General features: G+C 41.6%; 1 protein-coding gene across 1 annotated transcript in view; it reads right to left on the reverse strand.

The window, feature by feature from the left end:
* Positions 1-4,557: 4,557 nt before the first annotated feature.
* Positions 4,558-23,759, reverse strand: part of LOC141258750 (uncharacterized) — a 124,340-nt gene continuing 105,138 nt past the window's right edge. The window contains exons 2-3 of the mRNA XM_073673830.1: positions 10,997-11,121; positions 4,558-5,790 (exon numbers count right to left, since the gene is read on the reverse strand). Coding sequence (XP_073529931.1) covers positions 5,223-5,790; positions 10,997-11,115 — 687 coding nt within the window. The 5' untranslated portion in view covers positions 11,116-11,121 and the 3' untranslated portion in view covers positions 4,558-5,222. The remainder of the gene's footprint in view (positions 5,791-10,996; positions 11,122-23,759) is intronic.

Here is a 23,759-nt window from a genome sequence, read left to right on the forward strand (position 1 = left end):
CTAATAGAACAAGTCCCACACACTGCTAGAAGCCCAAATATTTTTTCAGAGCTAAATGAAGAAAAAAATTATTTTTAATTTGCAACCTGATGGAGGTCAGTATAGATGGACTAATAGACCAAGTCCCACACACTGCTAGAAGCCCAAATATTTTTTCAGAGCTAGATGCAGAAAAAAATTATTTTTAATTTGCAACCTGATGGAGGTCAGTATAGATGGACTAATAGACCAAGTCCCACACACCGCTAGAAGCCCAAATATTTTTTCAGAGCTAGATGCAGAAAATTTTTTTATTCAATTTGCAACCTGATGGAGGTCAGTATAGAAGGACTAATAGACCAAGTCCCACACACTGCTAGAAGCCCAAATATTTTTTCAGAGCTAGATGCAGAAAAAAATTATTTTTAATTTGCAATCTGATGGAGGTCAGTATAGATGGACTAATAGACCAAGTCCCACACACTGCTAGAAGCCCAAATATTTTTTCAGAGCTAGATGCAGAAAAAAATTATTTTTAATTTGCAACCTGATGGAGGTCAGTATAGATGGACTAATAGAACAAGTCCCACACGCTGCTAGAAGCCCAAATATTTTTTCAGAGATAAATGAAGAAAAAAATTATTTTTAATTTGCAACCTGATGGAGGTCAGTATAGATGGACTAATAGACCAAGTCCCACACACTGCTAGAAGCCCAAATATTTTTTCAGAGTTAGATGCAGAAAAAAATTATTTTTAATTTGCAACCTGATGGAGGTCAGTATAGATGGACTAATAGAACAAGTCCCACACACTGCTAGAAGCCCAAATATTTTTTCAGAGCTAGATGCAGAAAAAAATTATATTCAATTTGCAACCTGCTGGAGGTCAGTATAGAAGGACTAATAGAACAAGTCCCACACACTGCTAGAAGCCCAAATATTTTTTCAGCGCTAAATGAAGAAAAAAATTATTTTTAATTTGCAACCTGATGGAGGTCAGTATAGATGGACTAATAGACCAAGTCCCACACACAGCTAGAAGCCCAAATATTTTTTCAGAGCTAGATGCAGAAAAAAATTATATTCAGTTTGCAACCTGATGGAGGTCAGTATAGATGGACTAATAGAATGATGCTATGCCCAAAAGATTTTACTTCACTAGGTGCAGTAAAAAAATTGGTATTCTATACACAGGTGGTATATCTTGCAACACAGATAGGCTACTCCACTGACTAACACACTCTGCAATAGGCCAAAAAGGATTAGCTTTGCTAGATTCAGCCAAATGCTGTGAAAAAAACTTGCACAGCACTGGCACAGACCTGCCTGGCAAAAACTGATAGGAACTGATGTAACCTAGTCCTGAAAAGGACTCCAATTACAATTAGTCTTTACTCCCACAATCTATCTATTTAAGAGCACAGACCTGCTTGATAAAAGTCGTAGGAAATGCTGTAACCTAGTCCTTAAAAGGACTGCAATCACAACTATTCCCTACTCCCAAGCTATCTGTAGATTTGTGCGAAAATTGGCTTGAAATTAACAAGGTATAGCGCACACAGCAACAGCGGTGCCGTCTAACACACAGCTGCAGCAGTGAGAAAATGGTGGCGACGGGGAAAATGGCTTGGTCTTATAGGGCAAGGACATGTGACATACACTGCCAATCACACATGCCCTTGCTTGTGTGAAAAAAAGCACTTCGTTCCGTGTGTGCGCTGCTGATAGGCTGACAGATTGCACCTCCCCACTGTAAATGCGGGAAAGAGAAAAAAAAATGGAGATCTTCATTGTTCCTGCAGAGATCCATCCCCTGCCCCTCCCCCCGCCCCGCTGTACACTCAAACTGCGTATTAACATTAATTTTCATCATTACTGAGAAAAAATCCAGTTATGATTTTGGTGCACGAACAGTTATCGAACATAACCTCGAACAGCCGAATTTTTCTCAAATTGTTCGTGTTCGCCGACCGGCTCGAACACCGCCCAAAACAGCTCGAATTTGAGATTGGCGAACAGTTCGAGTAGAACAACGCTCATCTCTAGTATGCAGCATTATATGGGGCCAATTATTCTGTATGGAGGATTATATGGGACCCATTATTCTGTATTTAGCAATATATGAGGCTCATTATACTGTATGGAGCACTATATGGAGCTCATTATACTGTATGGAGCACTATATAGGGCCCATTATTCTGTATGCGGCTCATTATTCTGTATGGAGCAATATATGAGGCCCATTATACTGTATGGGGCATTATATAAGGCTCATTATTCTGTATGGAGCAATTTATGAGGCTCATTATACTATATGGAGGACTATGTGGTACCCATAATACTGTATGGAGGAGTATACTGTCCGGTCTGCACTGTGCGCTGCGAGGATTTGCCAGTTTCTGAGCTATTGTAGAATTTACAATAGATATCACTCATGTAATGGAAGAATTAAGAGAAATCTTTGGCATTATTCTATACCTATATTTCTCTGTGGTATCTGTGCATCATGAATCGTGGTATGTGTTAAAGGAGTAAGTAGCAATATTTAGATTTGTTTTTCAAATATATATCTCATACCCAGTCATCAAGAAACTACAGCAAGGGCATTGACTATATAAAATATAACTTTTAATAGATACATTTAAAATATTTTTTGTAAGACAATTATAATGGAGACAATGTGCAAGTACTTCCCAGGTCGGAGTAACAACTAAGTAGGGGAGTAAAGCACATCCCCAGGGTGGCGTACCAAACCCTGTTCCAAAAGGATCATTCAATATTACCTAGATGAAACAGGGTCTCCAAGCAACGTCCAACAATTAAGTGGACAAAGTTAGACGTTTCTCGAATAATCAAATAGTAGCAGAGTGATAATCCTACTCATAACAAGAAAAAACATCTTTGAATGATTGAAAAACGTTTCTCATATGCGTTTCAAGAATAGATAAGGTAGAAATATGACAATGACATCATTAATAGAAAACTATTTGATTATTCGAGAAACGTCTAACTTTGTCCACTTAATTGTTGGACGTTGCTTGGAAACCCTGTTTCATCTAGGTAATATTGAATGATCCTTTTGGAACAGGGTTTGGTACGCCACCCTGGTGATGTGCTTTACTCCCCTACTTAGTTGTAAGTCCGACCTGGGAAGTACTTGCACATTGTCTTCATTATAACTGTCTTACAAAAAATATTTTAAATTTATCTATTAAAAGTTATATTTTATATAGTCAATGAACTTGATGTGTTAAAGGAGCCCACTGAGACTCTTTCAACCGGGGCCCACAAAAACTTGGAGCTGGCCCTGGTACAGTGAAACTGCGAATGGTCATTAAATTAGTTAATTGTTTCCTGCTTTGAATTTCTGACTACAGCTCAGCATGAAAAGAACGAATCTGTCAATTAATGTATGGAAAAAAAGGTATGAAGTTATGCACTGTGGAAGAGATGTATGTGACCAGAATCAACATTCATTTGATATCAATATGAAAAAAGAAACAGAACAAGATGACAAAAGGCAAAAATCTTACTTAGCCTCTGATAAATTTTGTGACAAATTAAAAAATATTGTTAAGTGGATTAGGTGAAAAAAAATTTTTGAAGATGAGGCACTGAACCACGACTACTGTGTACATAAGAATGGTACATTGAACCTGCAAATGGTCATTGAAGAGTTAATTTGGCCTGATTTGATTAACTTCTGACTACAGATCAGCGTACAAAAACATGAATCTGTCAATGACTGTATGGAAAAAAGGTATGCAATTATAGACTGTGAATGAGATGTACAATATGCAACCAAAATTAACACTCATTTCCCGCAGATGATATCTATATGAGACAACAAGAAACACAACAAGATGGAAAAAGCAAGAACTTGACGGCCACGTCCACATCTCCTATTTGATGCTCTCCTTTTTTTAAGTGTTTTTTAGAAAAAGTACTCCCACAGATACGGTTGCAGATTAGAACAATTTGTTTTTATGCACATTACTATCACAGACATGGGTGCATAAGAGTAGTAAAGTATTTTTTTTAGCACATTACTCCCACAGATATGGTTGCAGATTAGAAAAATGTATTTTGGTCTGTAACGCAATCAACCCTGAGTAGACGCCTGTAATACACCATCCCTCCACCTCCAGCTAACCCTAAATGAATTGCAGATAAGAGCGATATTATTAGAGAATAGAATATATTTAAAATGTCCCTGTAAGGAGTTTTGCTTGTACGTGGCAGTAACAAGGTCTGTGCAGAAATGCCTCTAATACACTAATCCCTACTCTGCCAGCTAACTCTAAACGAATAGCAGAGAAGAGCAGCATTATAGAGAATAGAATCTACCATATTTTCCAGACTATAAGACGCACATTTTTCCTCCAAAAAAACCCCAAAATGTTCAAAAAACACATAATATAAATAAGGGTTGGGAGCAGGAAGTACAAGATCCCTCCCTAAATAGAAAAAAATATATATATATATATATATATATATATATATAAAATGGAGTACTCCCATGACAGAACTGACAAAAAACACAAAAAATGGAGTAACCAAAAACCACAAAGCAAGAATGCTGAATAAAAAATCACTCTTTATTATTAATGGGATAACAAATCATCACCAATACAAATAAGTACACAGGTCTAAGAAGGGAATAAATTGGACATCATAATCCAAAGCAAGAACATGTGCCAAGTCAATTCCAATCTACCATAATAAGAAGAAAACAATATGAAGTAATAAAAATAATGGAAAGACATAAGTGTAATGTGACTTGTGCTGTTTAGTATCCAATGTCTTGCTTACTCATAGGTGGGGGAGGAATAGATGAGCCCATCACAACTGCCCAACGTGCATTTCGCATACGGCTTTCTTAAGGGAAGGTGAGGAGTAAATGGTATCCTGTCATGTATATACACCCCTTTAATCAGGTACCAGGTAATGCGACGGATGAGCGCTGGAGTCACTGGCGTCATGCGCGTGGAGGGTAAATAACCCAGTGACGTCATAAGCAAGCGCGCATCGCCCTATTAACGGCTGGGCAAGGTTTGGATTTCTTTTTCCCTTAATAATAAAGACCTTCACTTAAAAACTGCATTTTGTGATTACTTGTGTTAACTTTGTCTAATATTTAAATTTGTTTTGTGATTTGAAACATTTAAGTGTGACAAGCATAAAAAAAGAATAAGAAATCGGCAAAGGGGCAAACACTTTTTCACACAACTGTATTATGTGATTAACCATTATAACATTGGTTTTGCTGAACTTCATTTTTAAAGCATTGACGACAGTTATTTCCAGTACAGCGATACAAATGTATGTTATCATTGAGTGTTCTCCAAGATTCCCAAACCAGCTGTTCTTTTCCTTGGTCATTATGGAATACCTCTGCAAAAGCAAATACCTTATCTTGAGGAAGAACGACTGAGGACATCTTGTTAATTATATTATATGTTCCAGATGGAAGTAAACATTTGGATACACATGGAGAGTACCAGGAATAAAGTATGCCACAAGAACCATGGGGTGCTTTGAACATCAGACGGCTGATCGGCGAATTTGTCGCCCCATCTAACAAGCGATATTCGGCATGAATGCTATATTCTTTATTGCCCTTTTTATATTTCTCATATGAACAGGCCACCATTCTTTTACCCTCATAGATACGAAAAGCATCCACTTCCCGAAACATGACATCTTTGTCTTCCTCTCTTAGGGCGTTCTGAATATCTTGATTTTTTAAGCCTCGGTTACATTCTTGTTCATCAAACTTGACAAAGTAGGCAAACTCATAATCAAATTGCCTAAATTCAAGGGAAATGGAAAAAATAATGATAAAAAGTTGTGTACATAGATTTTGTATAAAGCGTCCTTTCTCTAGTAAAAATACATATACAACCAGAGCTAATAGGTAAGGGGAGACAAATACAGTTGCAATCACAAATTACTCACAACATTGAAAATTAGTAGGATGAGCAAACATTCTCAGTGATACTCGGATATCACTTGACTATCTGGGTGCTCGGATGTGTTCGTTACTCGGCGATCATTAGGTGATGCTCGATTTCAAACTCAAACCTCTGCTCCGCATTTTGGCGCCTGTTACACCGCCACTAAGCATGCGGGGATTGCCAGCGAGGCACTGTAATGCCATAGCCATCTTGATAGTGGCAATACTGTGATTGGCTGGTCGTACGACATCATCCGGGGTTTTAAAAGGGGGTTATATTCTACCACTGACATCCATATCTTCACTCTGCAACACAGACTGCTCCACTACTTTCTACAATGCCGCTCTCACATCAGCTATTGACTCAGTCGCCCCTCTAGCGCATGGCATTGCCCAACAAGTCAATAGACAACCCTGGCACAACAACTTCACTAAAAAGCTTCAGAAAGCATCCAGGGTTGTGGAGCGGCATTGGAAGAAAACACATTTGCAAGATGACATTACTGCATTCAAACAAGCAACACTCGCATTCAAATCAGCCCTCACCTCAGTTAAACAGAACTATGTCACAACCCTCGTTTCTTCCTTATCTTATGTAACATCCCTGGCGGCGTGCTTGCATAGTGCACCACCTCTCACTATGCAAGATTGCAATCTTACCCTTCAGTCCAGTCTGCAAACCTTGCTCCTGTTCATGCTGTGTGCATGCCTCTGGTCTAATTGCTTAGGGCGGTGGCCCGGTTACTTCCTGATTCTTATAGCTGCTGTGGGCACACTCCTAATGCGTCCCCAGCCTATTGCTGTGAGTCTCTGGATATTTAAACCCCCTTCACCCAGAAGGAGGTGCCTGAGCAACACTAACATTCAGTGTGCTCCTTGACTCTGAAGTTGCCAGGTCCAGTTCTGCTTCTTGTCTGTTTCCGCCATCTCTGGGGGCTGTATACCCAGACCTGCTATCTGTGACTTCTTGTCTATTTCCGCCATCTCTGGGGGCTGTATACCCAGACCTGTTATCTGTGACTTCTTGTCTGTTTCCGCCATCTCTGGGGGCTGTATACCCAGACCTGTTATCTGTGACTTCTTGTCTGTTTCCGCCATTCTGGGGGCTGTATACCCAGGTTCGTTCCTGTATCTCGTTGCAGTGTCAGTTCCTGTCTGAACTGTCTCCTAGCCTGTTACCTGCTTGTCTCTATGTCCGTATCTTCCCTTTTCCTACAGTGTCTGAACCTGCACCTAACTCCAACTTGTTGTCTCTGTACTTCTGTTTGTGAGTTTAGAGTCCACTTGCTACTTCATTGTAAGTACCTTGTGTGTATCTGGTTCTGCTTTTCCCTTTTCCCTTCCTCCGTATCTACCACCTGTGTTCTAACCATCTTCCTGTATTTTCCAGTCTGTTCCATGTGAACAGAGTCCTGTCCTCTCTGCCTGCACCTTCCACCCTGTTCTGCTCTGCTTGCTCACCGCTCTGGCAGTTCCTCTCTGCTCTGCCTTGTCCACCGCTCTGGCGGTTTCGCTCTGCTCTACCTTGTCCACCGCTTCGGCGGTTTCGCTCTGCCTTGTCCACCGCACCTGTGGTTTCGCCCTGCTCTGCTTGCTCACCACTCCAGCGGTTCCTCTCTGCTCTGCCTTGTCTACCGCTCTAACGGTTCCTCTCTGCTCTGCCTTGTCTACCGCACCTGCGGTTTCGCTCTGCTCTGCCTTGTCCACCACTTCAGCGATTTCGCTCTGCCTTGTCCTCCGCTCCGGCGGTTTCGCTTTACTCTTCTTGTCTACCGCATCTGCGGTTCTGTTCCTGTATCCCAGTCTGTACTGGACCTTATCCAGCCTGCGCTCCAACCTGCTAGTACCTCCCTGTCTACACTCCAGCCGTGCTTGCCAGTACCCCCCTGTCTGCATACCTGCCGTGCTTACCAGTGCCCACCTGTCTGCATACCAGTTGTGCCTGCCAATACCCACCTGTCTGTATGCCAGCCTAACCTGCCTGTTCCTGCATTCCCCGGTGTGGGTCAACAGCCGTGTCCGGGGTCTGACCTGGAGTAGCACCTGGTCCCTCTGCTCAGTTCCTCCCTGGTGCATGGAGTCTACTGAGCCGCCGTGCGACCTTGGTCGGATCGGGTTGATACTTCGTTATGCCCCTCCAGGCACTCCCCGGTTCATGGTACAGTGGGATCACTAATCACGCACACGCCAGTCAGTCCGGGCGTGTGCATAACATCTTACAACCCCTAACAGTTATTCATCACTTTTAACTCTCTCCTCCACCCTACACTGGCCCCTCCAACCTCCCTCATCTCTGCTGGGGAGTTTGCCACACGCTTCAAAAACAAGATTGACCAAACAAGTCTTTACTGTCCGACCACCAAAATCCCTTTGTTTTCCAGAACATTGCCCTTCCCACATAAACCTCCCTTTCCAACATCACTGAAAGAGACCTTAGTCATCTTCTCTCCAAATCATACCTCACCACTTGGGCACTTCACCCCATCCCATCGCACCTCACCCCCACACTCAGGTCATCCCTAGCCCATCTCTTCAACCTATCACTAACTTCTGGTACCTTCCCCTCTGTCTTCAAACATGCCACAATCACGCCCATCCTCAAAGTCATCCCTCAACCCAACTGCCTTAAACAGCTACTGCTCCATATCGCTGCTACCATTTGCCTCCAAACTCCTTGAGCAACACGTTCAAGTTGAACTTTCCTCTCACTTCTCATCTAACTCTCTCTTTGACAACCGACAATCTGGCTTCCGCCCCCACCATTCCACCGAAACTGCTCTTACCAAAATTACAAATGACTGGCTTACAGCCAAAGCTAACAGACAATTCTCTATACTCCTCCTTCTTGACCTGTCCTCTGCTTTCTACACAGCTGACCACTTCCTCCTACTACAGATCCTCTCTTCCTTTGGCGTCAAAATCCTTGCCCTATCCTGGATCTCCTCATACCTTTTCAACTGTACATTTAGCGTCTTCCACTTCCACAATACCTCTTCATCCCACCCTCTCTCTGTGGGAGTACCTCAAGGCTCTGTCCTAGGACCCCTACTTTTCTCAATCTATACCCTTGGCCTGGAACAGCTCATAAAGTCCCATGGCTTCCAGTACCATCTGTACACTGATGACCCTCAGATCTACCTCTGTGGCCCAGATGTCACCTCTCTGCTGTCCAGAATCCCAGCGTGTCTATCAGCCATATCCTCTTTCTTCTCCTCCCGCTTCCTCAAGTTCAATGTGAGCAAATCTGAACTCATCATTTTTCCTCCATTTCGTGTATCTTCCCCACCTGATCTTTCTAGCACAATAAATGACATCACGCTTTCCCCTGTACCGGAAATACGCTGCCTCGGAGTAACCTTTGACTCTGCCCTGTCCTTCAAACCCCACATCCAAGCTCTCGTCACCTCCAGTCACCACTAACTCAAAAATATTTCCAGAATCCGTCCTTTCCTCAACCCTCAATCTACTAAACTGTTTGTGCATGCCCTCATCATCTCCTGCCTCGATTAATGCAACATCCTCCTCTGTGGCCTACCTGCTAGCACTCTCGAACCTCATTAGTCCATCCTTAACTCTGCAAACTACTAACACTGACCTACAAAGCTATCCATAACCTTTCTCCTCCGTACATCTATGAAAAAATCTCCCGATATATTCCTTTACGTAATCTCCGATCCTCCCAAGACCTCCTTCTCTCCTCCACACTTATTCGTTCCTCACCTAATTGCAGTCCTTTGCTAAATATATAGCTGCGGCAGTTGACCATATTCTTTTTTTTTTTTGTGAAAAAAATTTACTATATTGTGATTCATAGAGTGATCCATTGCGGACTGTGGACGGGAGAGCCAGGATCCAAGAACTGGTAAGCAGACTGTAGGGCCTAGGCTGGTCGGAAGAGACAAGAAGGCGAGCCAGGACAAAAGCTGGAAAAATGCTAATGGACATGCTAGCCACAAGGTACCGACAGTTGGCATCCAGCAGGGGTGGTAGTTAAGTACAACTGGCAGTGGAGAATGGGGTCCATTGAAGAGTTTGGGACCCATCATCACATCTCATTCAACCAGTGGGCAGTAGAGACACAATACTTGCCTCGAAGGCTGCAAGAGCTGATGGCTGGAATAAAGGTCACGTTCCTCAAAATGGAGGGGGAACATTGCTGGTATTCAGTGGGTGTGATCCAAGAAGAAAGGGAGCTGGATGAACCCTTCTTGAGAAATGAATGGGCCTGGGAAAGGCGGCTGAACAAGGGGCTACCATCCCCGAGAGATCGTACTATCCTTGGGGTTCCCCACCTTCTATACGGGAGCAGGTGATGGTGCAGGTGACATAGGGGGCTGTCGCCCATATCTACATGTTGTGGACTCCAGCACTACCCGAAGCTGGGTCACTTACAGTCCAAGCACCTGGGAATTAGGCTCCAAGAAGCAGGTGGAGGCAGTCCCCCCAGCATCGAAAGGAAGGGGAAGAAGAAGCAGACACCTGAAGAGGATTACTGTATTAGCCTCCTTATAAATTTTTCTTGACTTTGAACTTTCTGAAAAGCATTTATGAGTGTAGGAGTGCAAGAACTACACTTTCAAAATATTTTTCTGGATTAAATTAGTCATCCATGCAGTTTAACGTGGTTAGAATTTTTAAAAACTGCTCGGCCTGGTACAGTTCACAAAATATTTCATTGTGTCACCTATGTGGCTTGTGAAAGAAGGTGCTCTAGTCAGATGAGACCAGATCAGATAAATCCCAATAAAATACATTTAAGTTTGTGGGTGTAATGTGAAAAAATGTGGAAAAGTTCTCTGGTTATGAATATGTTTTCAAGGCACTGCATCTCACTTCCACCATCAGGAGTCTAAACCTTCGTTCACACATTTTTTTTTTATCCATGTAATAAGATGCATTATGTGTATTCTGCTGCCCATATACAGTGGGGAGATACAGCTGCTTCTAAAGGGTGAATCTGTGACAGGAGCTGCTTGTAAAGGGTTTATCTGAAACGCTCACTTCATGTACTCTGCCTGCCACAGAAACAAAACACCAAGGAGAAATACCATGGCACTTACGAAGTGAAGTGATCATGAATGTACGCCGTCACTCTCCCCACTTGTTCCTCATTTAACGCTGGAGTCACTGTCAGTATACAGCTCCACAGGCAGAGCGCGGCCAGGAGAGCGGGTCCCATCCTCACCTGTAACAATAGCGAGAAATTAGAGAGAAGTTTCAGGCTTACGACATTGATTGGCCATCTGTAGAAAAGATCATTCATTTCACATTTTTGGGAGTCTGACAACTGGCAACCTCCCCGATACAGACACAACTAAATAATGTACTGAGGTGGACTAGCACAACACTCTGCTCCATGTAGTGGCCGTTCACAAGTACTGCAGTTCAGCTCATACAGTATTTGAGTTGAGATTTGAATAAAGAAAACTCTCTGAGTACAGATAATGTAGTAGATGTCACCTGCAGTCCTATGTAACACCACAGATAACACAGTGATAACTCTCTGAGTACAGATAATGTAGTAGATGTCACCTGCAGTCCTATGTAACACCACAGATAACACAGTGATAACTCTCTGAGAACAGATAATGTAGTAGATGTCACCTGCAGTCCTATGTAACACCACAGATAACACAGTGATAACTCTCTGAGTACAGATAATGTAGTAGATGTCACCTGCAGTCCTATGTAACACCACAGATAACACAGTGATAACTCTCTGAGAACAGATAATGTAGTAGATGTCACCTGCAGTCCTATGTAACACCACAGATAACACAGTGATCACTCTCTGAGTACAGATAATGTAGTAGATGTCACCTGCAGTCCTATGTAACACCACAGATAACACAGTAATAACTCTCTGAGTACAGATAATGTAGTAGATGTTACCTGCAGTCCTATGTAACACCACAGATAACACAGTGATAACTCTCTGAGTACAGATAATGTAGTAGATGTCACCTGCAGTCCTATGTAACACCACAGATAACACAGTGATCACTCTCTGAGTACAGATAATGTAGTAGATGTCACCTGCAGTCCTGTGTAACACCACAGATAACACAGTGATAACTCTCTGAGTACAGATAATGTAGTAGATGTCACCTGCAGTCCTATGTAACACCACAGATAACACAGTGATAACTCGCTGAGTACAGATAATGTAGTAAATGTCACCTGCAGTCCTATGTAACACCACAGATAACACAGTGATAACTCTCTGAGTACAGATAATGTAGTAGATGTCACCTGCAGTCCTATGTAACACCACAGATAACACAGTGATCACTCTCTGAGTACAGATAATGTAGTAGATGTCTCCTGCAGTCCTATGTAACACCACAGATAACACAATGATAACTCTCTGAGTACAGATAATGTAGTAGATGTCACCTGCAGTCCTATGTAACACCACAGATAACACAGTGATAACTCTCTGAGTACAGATAATGTAGTAGATGTCACCTGCAGTCCTATGTAACACCACAGATAACACAGTGATAACTCTCTGAGTACAGATAATGTAGTAGATGTCACCTGCAGTCCTATGTAACACCACAGATAACACAGTGATCACTCTCTGAGTACAGATAATGTAGTAGATGTCTCCTGCAGTCCTATGTAACACCACAGATAACACAATGATAACTCTCTGAGTACAGATAATGTAGTAGATGTCACCTGCAGTCCTATGTAACACCACAGATAACACAGTGATAACTCTCTGAGTACAGATAATGTAGTAGATGTCACCTGCAGTCCTATGTAACACCACAGATAACACAGTGATAACTCTCTGAGTACAGATAATGTAGTAGATGTCACCTGCAGTCCTATGTAACACCACAGATAACACAGTGATACCTCTCTGAGTACAGATAATGTAGTAGATGTCACCTGCAGTCCTATGTAACACCACGGATAACACAGTGATAACTCTCTGAGTACAGATAATGTAGTAGATGTCACCTGCAGTACTATGTAACACCACAGATAACACAGTGATAACTCTCTGAGTACAGATAATGTAGTAGATGTCACCTGCAGTCCTATGTAACACCACAGATAACACCGTGATAACTCTTTGAGTACAGATAATGTAGATGTCACCTGCAGTCCTATGTAACACCACAGATAACACAGTGATAACTCTCTGAGTACACATAATGTAGTAGATGTCACCTGCAGTCCTATGTAACACCACAGATAACACAGTGATACCTCTCTGAGTACAGATAATGTAGTAGATGTCACCTGCAGTCCTATGTAACACCACAGATAACACCGTGATAACTCTTTGAGTACAGATAATGTAGTAGATGTCACCTGCAGTCCTATGTAACACCACAGATAACACCGTGATACCTCTCTGAGTACAGATAATGTAGTAGATGTTACCCGCAGTCCTATGTAACACCACAGATAACACAGTGATGGCTCTCTGAGTACAGATAATGTAGTAGATGTCACCTGCAGTCCTATGTAACACCACAGATAACACAGTGATAACTCTCTGAGTACAGATAATGTAGTAGATGTCACCTGCAGTCCTATGTAACACCACAGATAACACAGTGATAACTCTCTGAGTACAGATAATGTAGTAGATGTCACCTGCAGTCCTATGTAACACCACAGATAACACAGTGATAACTCTGAGTACAGATAATGTAGTAGATGTCACCTGCAGTCCTATGTAACACGACAGATAACACAGTGATAACTCTCTGAGTACAGATAATGTTGTAGATGTCACCTGCAGTCCTATGTAACACCACAGATAACACAGTGATCACTCTCTGAGTACAGATAATGTAGTAGATGTCACCTGCAGTCCTATGTAACACCACAGATAACACAGTGATAACTCTCTAAGTACAGATAATGTAGTAGATGTCACCTGCAGTCCTATGTAACACCACAGATAACACAGTGATACCTCTCTGAGTACAGATAATGTAGTAGATGTCACCTGCAGTCCTATGTAACACCACAGATAACACAGTGATAACTCTCTGAGTACAGATAATGTACTAGATGTCACCTGCAGTCCTATGTAACACCACAGATAACACAGTGATACCTCTCTGAGTACAGATAATGTAGTAGATGTCACCCGCAGTCCTATGTAACACCACAGATAACACAGTGATGGCTCTCTGAGTACAGATAATGTAGTAGATGTCACCTGCAGTCCTATGTAACACCACAGATAACACAGTGATAACTCTCTGAGTACAGATAATGTTGTAGATGTCACCTGCAGTCCTATGTAACACCACAGATAACACAGTGATCACTCTCTGAGTACAGATAATGTAGTAGATGTCACCTGCAGTCCTATGTAACACCACAGATAACACAGTGATAACTCTCTAAGTACAGATAATGTAGTAGATGTCACCTGCAGTCCTATGTAACACCACAGATAACACAGTGATACCTCTCTGAGTACAGATAATGTAGTAGATGTCACCTGCAGTCCTATGTAACACCACAGATAACACAGTGATAACTCTCTGAGTACAGATAATGTAGTAGATGTCACCTGCAGTCCTATGTAACACCACAGATAACACAGTGATAACTCTCTGAGTACAGATAATGTAGTAGATGTCACCTGCAGTCCTATGTAAAACCACAGATAACACAGTGATACCTCTCTGAGTACAGATAATGTAGTAGATGTCACCTGCAGTCCTATGTAACACCACAGATAACACAGTGATATCTCTCTGAGTACAGATAATGTAGTAGATGTCACCTGCAGTCCTATGTAACACCACAGATAACACAGTGATACCTCTCAGAGTACAGATAATGTAGTAGATGTCACCTGCAGTCCTATGTAACACCACAGATAACACAGTGATAACTCTCTGAGTATAGATAATGTAGTAGATGTCACCTGCAGTCCTATGTAACACCACAGATAACACAGCGATAACTCTTTGAGTACAGATAATGTAGTAGATGTCACCTGCAGTCCTATGTAACACCACAGATAACACAGTGATAACTCTCTGAGTACAGATAATGTAGTAGATGTCACCTGCAGTCCTATGTAACACCACAGATAACACCGTGATACCTCTCTGAGTACAGATAATGTAGTAGATGTCACCTGCAGTCCTATGTAACACCACAGATAACACAGTGATAACTCTCTGAGTACAGATAATGTAGTAGATGTCACCTGCAGTCCTATGTAACACGACAGATAACACAGTGATAACTCTCTGAGTACAGATAATGTTGTAGATGTCACCTGCAGTCCTATGTAACACCACAGATAACACAGTGATAACTCTCTAAGTACAGATAATGTAGTAGATGTCACCTGCAGTCCTATGTAACACCACAGATAACACAGTGATACCTCTCTGAGTACAGATAATGTAGTAGATGTCACCTGCAGTCCTATGTAACACCACAGATAACACAGTGATACCTCTCTGAGTACAGATAATGTAGTAGATGTCTCCTGCAGTCCTATGTAACACCACAGATAACACAGTGATCACTCTCTGAGTACAGATAATGTAGTAGATGTCACCTGCAGTCCTATGTAACACCACAGATAACACAGTGATATCTCTCTGAGTACAGATAATGTAGTAGATGTAACCTGCAGTCCTATGTAACACCACAGATAACACAGTGATATCTCTCTGAGTACAGATAATGTAGTAGATGTCACCTGCAGTCCTATGTAACACCACAGATAACACAGTGATAACTCTCTGAGTACAGATAATGTAGTAGATGTCACCTGCAGTCCTATGTAACACCACAGATAACACAGTGATAACTCTCTGAGTACAGATAATGTAGTAGATGTCACCTGCAGTCCTATGTAACACCACAGATAACACAGTGATAACTCTGAGTACAGATAATGTAGTAGATGTCACCTGCAGTCCTATGTAACACGACAGATAACACAGTGATAACTCTCTGAGTACAGATAATGTTGTAGATGTCACCTGCAGTCCTATGTAACACCACAGATAACACAGTGATCACTCTCTGAGTACAGATAATGTAGTAGATGTCACCTGCAGTCCTATGTAACACCACAGATAACACAGTGATAACTCTCTAAGTACAGATAATGTAGTAGATGTCACCTGCAGTCCTATGTAACACCACAGATAACACAGTGATACCTCTCTGAGTACAGATAATGTAGTAGATGTCACCTGCAGTCCTATGTAACACCACAGATAACACAGTGATAACTCTCTGAGTACAGATAATGTACTAGATGTCACCTGCAGTCCTATGTAACACCACAGATAACACAGTGATACCTCTCTGAGTACAGATAATGTAGTAGATGTCACCCGCAGTCCTATGTAACACCACAGATAACACAGTGATGGCTCTCTGAGTACAGATAATGTAGTAGATGTCACCTGCAGTCCTATGTAACACCACAGATAACACAGTGATAACTCTCTGAGTACAGATAATGTTGTAGATGTCACCTGCAGTCCTATGTAACACCACAGATAACACAGTGATCACTCTCTGAGTACAGATAATGTAGTAGATGTCACCTGCAGTCCTATGTAACACCACAGATAACACAGTGATAACTCTCTAAGTACAGATAATGTAGTAGATGTCACCTGCAGTCCTATGTAACACCACAGATAACACAGTGATACCTCTCTGAGTACAGATAATGTAGTAGATGTCACCTGCAGTCCTATGTAACACCACAGATAACACAGTGATAACTCTCTGAGTACAGATAATGTAGTAGATGTCACCTGCAGTCCTATGTAACACCACAGATAACACAGTGATAACTCTCTGAGTACAGATAATGTAGTAGATGTCACCTGCAGTCCTATGTAAAACCACAGATAACACAGTGATACCTCTCTGAGTACAGATAATGTAGTAGATGTCACCTGCAGTCCTATGTAACACCACAGATAACACAGTGATATCTCTCTGAGTACAGATAATGTAGTAGATGTCACCTGCAGTCCTATGTAACACCACAGATAACACAGTGATACCTCTCAGAGTACAGATAATGTAGTAGATGTCACCTGCAGTCCTATGTAACACCACAGATAACACAGTGATAACTCTCTGAGTATAGATAATGTAGTAGATGTCACCTGCAGTCCTATGTAACACCACAGATAACACAGCGATAACTCTTTGAGTACAGATAATGTAGTAGATGTCACCTGCAGTCCTATGTAACACCACAGATAACACAGTGATAACTCTCTGAGTACAGATAATGTAGTAGATGTCACCTGCAGTCCTATGTAACACCACAGATAACACCGTGATACCTCTCTGAGTACAGATAATGTAGTAGATGTCACCTGCAGTCCTATGTAACACCACAGATAACACAGTGATAACTCTCTGAGTACAGATAATGTAGTAGATGTCACCTGCAGTCCTATGTAACACGACAGATAACACAGTGATAACTCTCTGAGTACAGATAATGTTGTAGATGTCACCTGCAGTCCTATGTAACACCACAGATAACACAGTGATAACTCTCTGAGTACAGATAATGTAGTAGATGTCACCTGCAGTCCTATGTAACACCACAGATAACACAGTGATACCTCTCTGAGTACAGATAATGTAGTAGATGTCACCTGCAGTCCTATGTAACACCACGGATAACACAGTGATAACTCTCTGAGTACAGATAATGTAGTAGATGTCACCTGCAGTACTATGTAACACCACAGATAACACAGTGATAACTCTCTGAGTACAGATAATGTAGTAGATGTCACCTGCAGTCCTATGTAACACCACAGATAACACCGTGATAACTCTTTGAGTACAGATAATGTAGATGTCACCTGCAGTCCTATGTAACACCACAGATAACACAGTGATAACTCTCTGAGTACACATAATGTAGTAGATGTCACCTGCAGTCCTATGTAACACCACAGATAACACAGTGATACCTCTCTGAGTACAGATAATGTAGTAGATGTCACCTGCAGTCCTATGTAACACCACAGATAACACCGTGATAACTCTTTGAGTACAGATAATGTAGTAGATGTCACCTGCAGTCCTATGTAACACCACAGATAACACCGTGATACCTCTCTGAGTACAGATAATGTAGTAGATGTTACCCGCAGTCCTATGTAACACCACAGATAACACAGTGATGGCTCTCTGAGTACAGATAATGTAGTAGATGTCACCTGCAGTCCTATGTAACACCACAGATAACACAGTGATAACTCTCTGAGTACAGATAATGTAGTAGATGTCACCTGCAGTCCTATGTAACACCACAGATAACACAGTGATAACTCTCTGAGTACAGATAATGTAGTAGATGTCACCTGCAGTCCTATGTAACACCACAGATAACACAGTGATAACTCTGAGTACAGATAATGTAGTAGATGTCACCTGCAGTCCTATGTAACACGACAGATAACACAGTGATAACTCTCTGAGTACAGATAATGTTGTAGATGTCACCTGCAGTCCTATGTAACACCACAGATAACACAGTGATCACTCTCTGAGTACAGATAATGTAGTAGATGTCACCTGCAGTCCTATGTAACACCACAGATAACACAGTGATAACTCTCTAAGTACAGATAATGTAGTAGATGTCACCTGCAGTCCTATGTAACACCACAGATAACACAGTGATACCTCTCTGAGTACAGATAATGTAGTAGATGTCACCTGCAGTCCTATGTAACACCACAGATAACACAGTGATAACTCTCTGAGTACAGATAATGTACTAGATGTCACCTGCAGTCCTATGTAACACCACAGATAACACAGTGATACCTCTCTGAGTACAGATAATGTAGTAGATGTCACCCGCAGTCCTATGTAACACCACAGATAACACAGTGATGGCTCTCTGAGTACAGATAATGTAGTAGATGTCACCTGCAGTCCTATGTAACACCACAGATAACACAGTGATAACTCTCTGAGTACAGATAATGTTGTAGATGTCACCTGCAGTCCTATGTAACACCACAGATAACACAGTGATCACTCTCTGAGTACAGATAATGTAGTAGATGTCACCTGCAGTCCTATGTAACACCACAGATAACACAGTGATAACTCTCTAAGTACAGATAATGTAGTAGATGTCACCTGCAGTCCTATGTAACACCACAGATAACACAGTGATACCTCTCTGAGTACAGATAATGTAGTAGATGTCACCTGCAGTCCTATGTAACACCACAGATAACACAGTGATAACTCTCTGAGTACAGATAATGTAGTAGATGTCACCTGCAGTCCTATGTAACACCACAGATAACACAGTGATAACTCTCTGAGTACAGATAATGTAGTAGATGTCACCTGCAGTCCTATGTAAAACCACAGATAACACAGTGATACCTCTCTGAGTACAGATAATGTAGTAGATGTCACCTGCAGTCCTATGTAACACCACAGATAACACAGTGATATCTCTCTGAGTACAGATAATGTAGTAGATGTCACCTGCAGTCCTATGTAACACCACAGATAACACAGTGATACCTCTCAGAGTACAGATAATGTAGTAGATGTCACCTGCAGTCCTATGTAACACCACAGATAACACAGTGATAACTCTCTGAGTATAGATAATGTAGTAGATGTCACCTGCAGTCCTATGTAACACCACAGATAACACAGCGATAACTCTTTGAGTACAGATAATGTAGTAGATGTCACCTGCAGTCCTATGTAACACCACAGATAACACAGTGATAACTCTCTGAGTACAGATAATGTAGTAGATGTCACCTGCAGTCCTATGTAACACCACAGATAACACCGTGATACCTCTCTGAGTACAGATAATGTAGTAGATGTCACCTGCAGTCCTATGTAACACCACAGATAACACAGTGATAACTCTCTGAGTACAGATAATGTAGTAGATGTCACCTGCAGTCCTATGTAACACGACAGATAACACAGTGATAACTCTCTGAGTACAGATAATGTTGTAGATGTCACCTGCAGTCCTATGTAACACCACAGATAACACAGTGATAACTCTCTAAGTACAGATAATGTAGTAGATGTCACCTGCAGTCCTATGTAACACCACAGATAACACAGTGATACCTCTCTGAGTACAGATAATGTAGTAGATGTCACCTGCAGTCCTATGTAACACCACAGATAACACAGTGATACCTCTCTGAGTACAGATAATGTAGTAGATGTCTCCTGCAGTCCTATGTAACACCACAGATAACACAGTGATCACTCTCTGAGTACAGATAATGTAGTAGATGTCACCTGCAGTCCTATGTAACACCACAGATAACACAGTGATATCTCTCTGAGTACAGATAATGTAGTAGATGTAACCTGCAGTCCTATGTAACACCACAGATAACACAGTGATATCTCTCTGAGTACAGATAATGTAGTAGATGTCACCTGCAGTCCTATGTAACACCACAGATAACACAGTGATAACTCTCTGAGTACAGATAATGTAGTAGATGTCACCTGCAGTCCTATGTAACACCACAGATAACACAGTGATAACTCTCTGAGTACAGATAATGTAGTAGATGTCACCTGCAGTCCTATGTAACACCACAGATAACACAGTGATAACTCTGAGTACAGATAATGTAGTAGATGTCACCTGCAGTCCTATGTAACACGACAGATAACACAGTGATAACTCTCTGAGTACAGATAATGTTGTAGATGTCACCTGCAGTCCTATGTAACACCACAGATAACACAGTGATCACTCTCTGAGTACAGATAATGTAGTAGATGTCACCTGCAGTCCTATGTAACACCACAGATAACACAGTGATAACTCTCTAAGTACAGATAATGTAGTAGATGTCACCTGCAGTCCTATGTAACACCACAGATAACACAGTGATACCTCTCTGAGTACAGATAATGTAGTAGATGTCACCTGCAGTCCTATGTAACACCACAGATAACACAGTGATAACTCTCTGAGTACAGATAATGTACTAGATGTCACCTGCAGTCCTATGTAACACCACAGATAACACAGTGATACCTCTCTGAGTACAGATAATGTAGTAGATGTCACCCGCAGTCCTATGTAACACCACAGATAACACAGTGATGGCTCTCTGAGTACAGATAATGTAGTAGATGTCACCTGCAGTCCTATGTAACACCACAGATAACACAGTGATAACTCTCTGAGTACAGATAATGTTGTAGATGTCACCTGCAGTCCTATGTAACACCACAGATAACACAGTGATCACTCTCTGAGTAGAGATAATGTAGTAGATGTCACCTGCAGTCCTATGTAACACCACAGATAACACAGTGATAACTCTCTAAGTACAGATAATGTAGTAGATGTCACCTGCAGTCCTATGTAACACCACAGATAACACAGTGATACCTCTCTGAGTACAGATAATGTAGTAGATGTCACCTGCAGTCCTATGTAACACCACAGATAACACAGTGATAACTCTCTGAGTACAGATAATGTAGTAGATGTCACCTGCAGTCCTATGTAACACCACAGATAACACAGTGATAACTCTCTGAGTACAGATAATGTAGTAGATGTCACCTGCAGTCCTATGTAAAACCACAGATAACACAGTGATACCTCTCTGAGTACAGATAATGTAGTAGATGTCACCTGCAGTCCTATGTAACACCACAGATAACACAGTGATATCTCTCTGAGTACAGATAATGTAGTAGATGTCACCTGCAGTCCTATGTAACACCACAGATAACACAGTGATACCTCTCAGAGTACAGATAATGTAGTAGATGTCACCTGCAGTCCTATGTAACACCACAGATAACACAGTGATAACTCTCTGAGTATAGATAATGTAGTAGATGTCACCTGCAGTCCTATGTAACACCACAGATAACACAGCGATAACTCTTTGAGTACAGATAATGTAGTAGATGTCACCTGCAGTCCTATGTAACACCACAGATAACACAGTGATAACTCTCTGAGTACAGATAATGTAGTAGATGTCACCTGCAGTCCTATGTAACACCACAGATAACACCGTGATACCTCTCTGAGTACAGATAATGTAGTAGATGTCACCTGCAGTCCTATGTAACACCACAGATAACACAGTGATAACTCTCTGAGTACAGATAATGTAGTAGATGTCACCTGCAGTCCTATGTAACACGACAGATAACACAGTGATAACTCTCTGAGTACAGATAATGTTGTAGATGTCACCTGCAGTCCTATGTAACACCACAGATAACACAGTGATAACTCTCTAAGTACAGATAATGTAGTAGATGTCACCTGCAGTCCTATGTAACACCACAGATAACACAGTGATACCTCTCTGAGTACAGATAATGTAGTAGATGTCACCTGCAGTCCTATGTAACACCACAGATAACACAGTGATACCTCTCTGAGTACAGATAATGTAGTAGATGTCTCCTGCAGTCCTATGTAACACCACAGATAACACAGTGATCACTCTCTGAGTACAGATAATGTAGTAGATGTCACCTGCAGTCCTATGTAACACCACAGATAACACAGTGATATCTCTCTGAGTACAGATAATGTAGTAGATGTAACCTGCAGTCCTATGTAACACCACAGATAACACAGTGATATCTCTCTGAGTACAGATAATGTAGTAGATGTCACCTGCAGTCCTATGTAACACCACGGAAAACACAGTGATAACTCTCTGAGTACAGATAATGTAGTAGATGTTACCTGCAGTCCTATGTAACACCACAGATAACACAGTGATCACTCTCTGAGTACAGATAATGTAGTAGATGTCTCCTGCAGTCCTATGTAACACCACAGATAACACAATGATAACTCTCTGAGTACAGATAATGTAGTAGATGTCACCTGCAGTCCTATGTAACACCACAGATAACACAGTGATAACTCTCTGAGTACAGATAATGTAGTAGATGTCACCTGCAGTCCTATGTAACACACAGATAACACAGTGATAACTCTCTGAATACAGATAATGTAGTAGATGTCACCTGCAGTCCTATGTAACACCACAGATAACACAGTGATAACTCTCTGAGTACAGATAATGTAGTAGATGTCACCTGCAGTCCTATGTAACACCACAGATAACACCGTGATAACTCTTTGAGTACAGATAATGTAGTAGATGTCACCTGCAGTCCTATGTAACACCACAGATAACACAGTGATATCTCTCTGAGTACAGATAATGTAGTAGATGTCACCTGCAGTCCTATGTAACACCACAGATAACATCGTGATAACTCTCTGAGTACAGATAATGTAGTAGATGTCACCTGCAGTCCTATGTAACACCACAGATAACACAGTGATATCTCTCTGAGTACAGATAATGTAGTAGATGTCACCTGCAGTCCTATGTAACACCACAGATAACACAGTGATAACTCTCTGAGTACAGATAATGTAGTAGATGTCACCTGCAGTCCTATGTAACACCACAGATAACACAGTGATAACTCTCTGAGTACAGATAATGTAGTAGATGTCACCCGCAGTCCTATGTAACACCACAGATAACACAGTGATGGCTCTCTGAGTACAGATAATGTAGTAGATGTCACCTGCAGTCCTATGTAACACGACAGATAACACAGTGATAACTCTCTGAGTACAGATAATGTAGTAGATGTCACCTGCAGTCCTAAGTAACACCACAGATAACACAGTGATCACTCTCTGAGTACAGATAATGTAGTAGATGTCACCTGCAGTCCTATGTAACACCACAGATAACACAGTGATAACTCTCTAAGTACAGATAATGTAGTAGA

This window comes from Phyllobates terribilis, unplaced genomic scaffold (assembly GCF_046119375.1).
Source record: "Phyllobates terribilis strain yellow unplaced genomic scaffold, ASM4611937v1 Scaffold_3__8_contigs__length_932513732, whole genome shotgun sequence".
NCBI classification, from domain to species: domain Eukaryota; kingdom Metazoa; phylum Chordata; class Amphibia; order Anura; family Dendrobatidae; genus Phyllobates; species Phyllobates terribilis.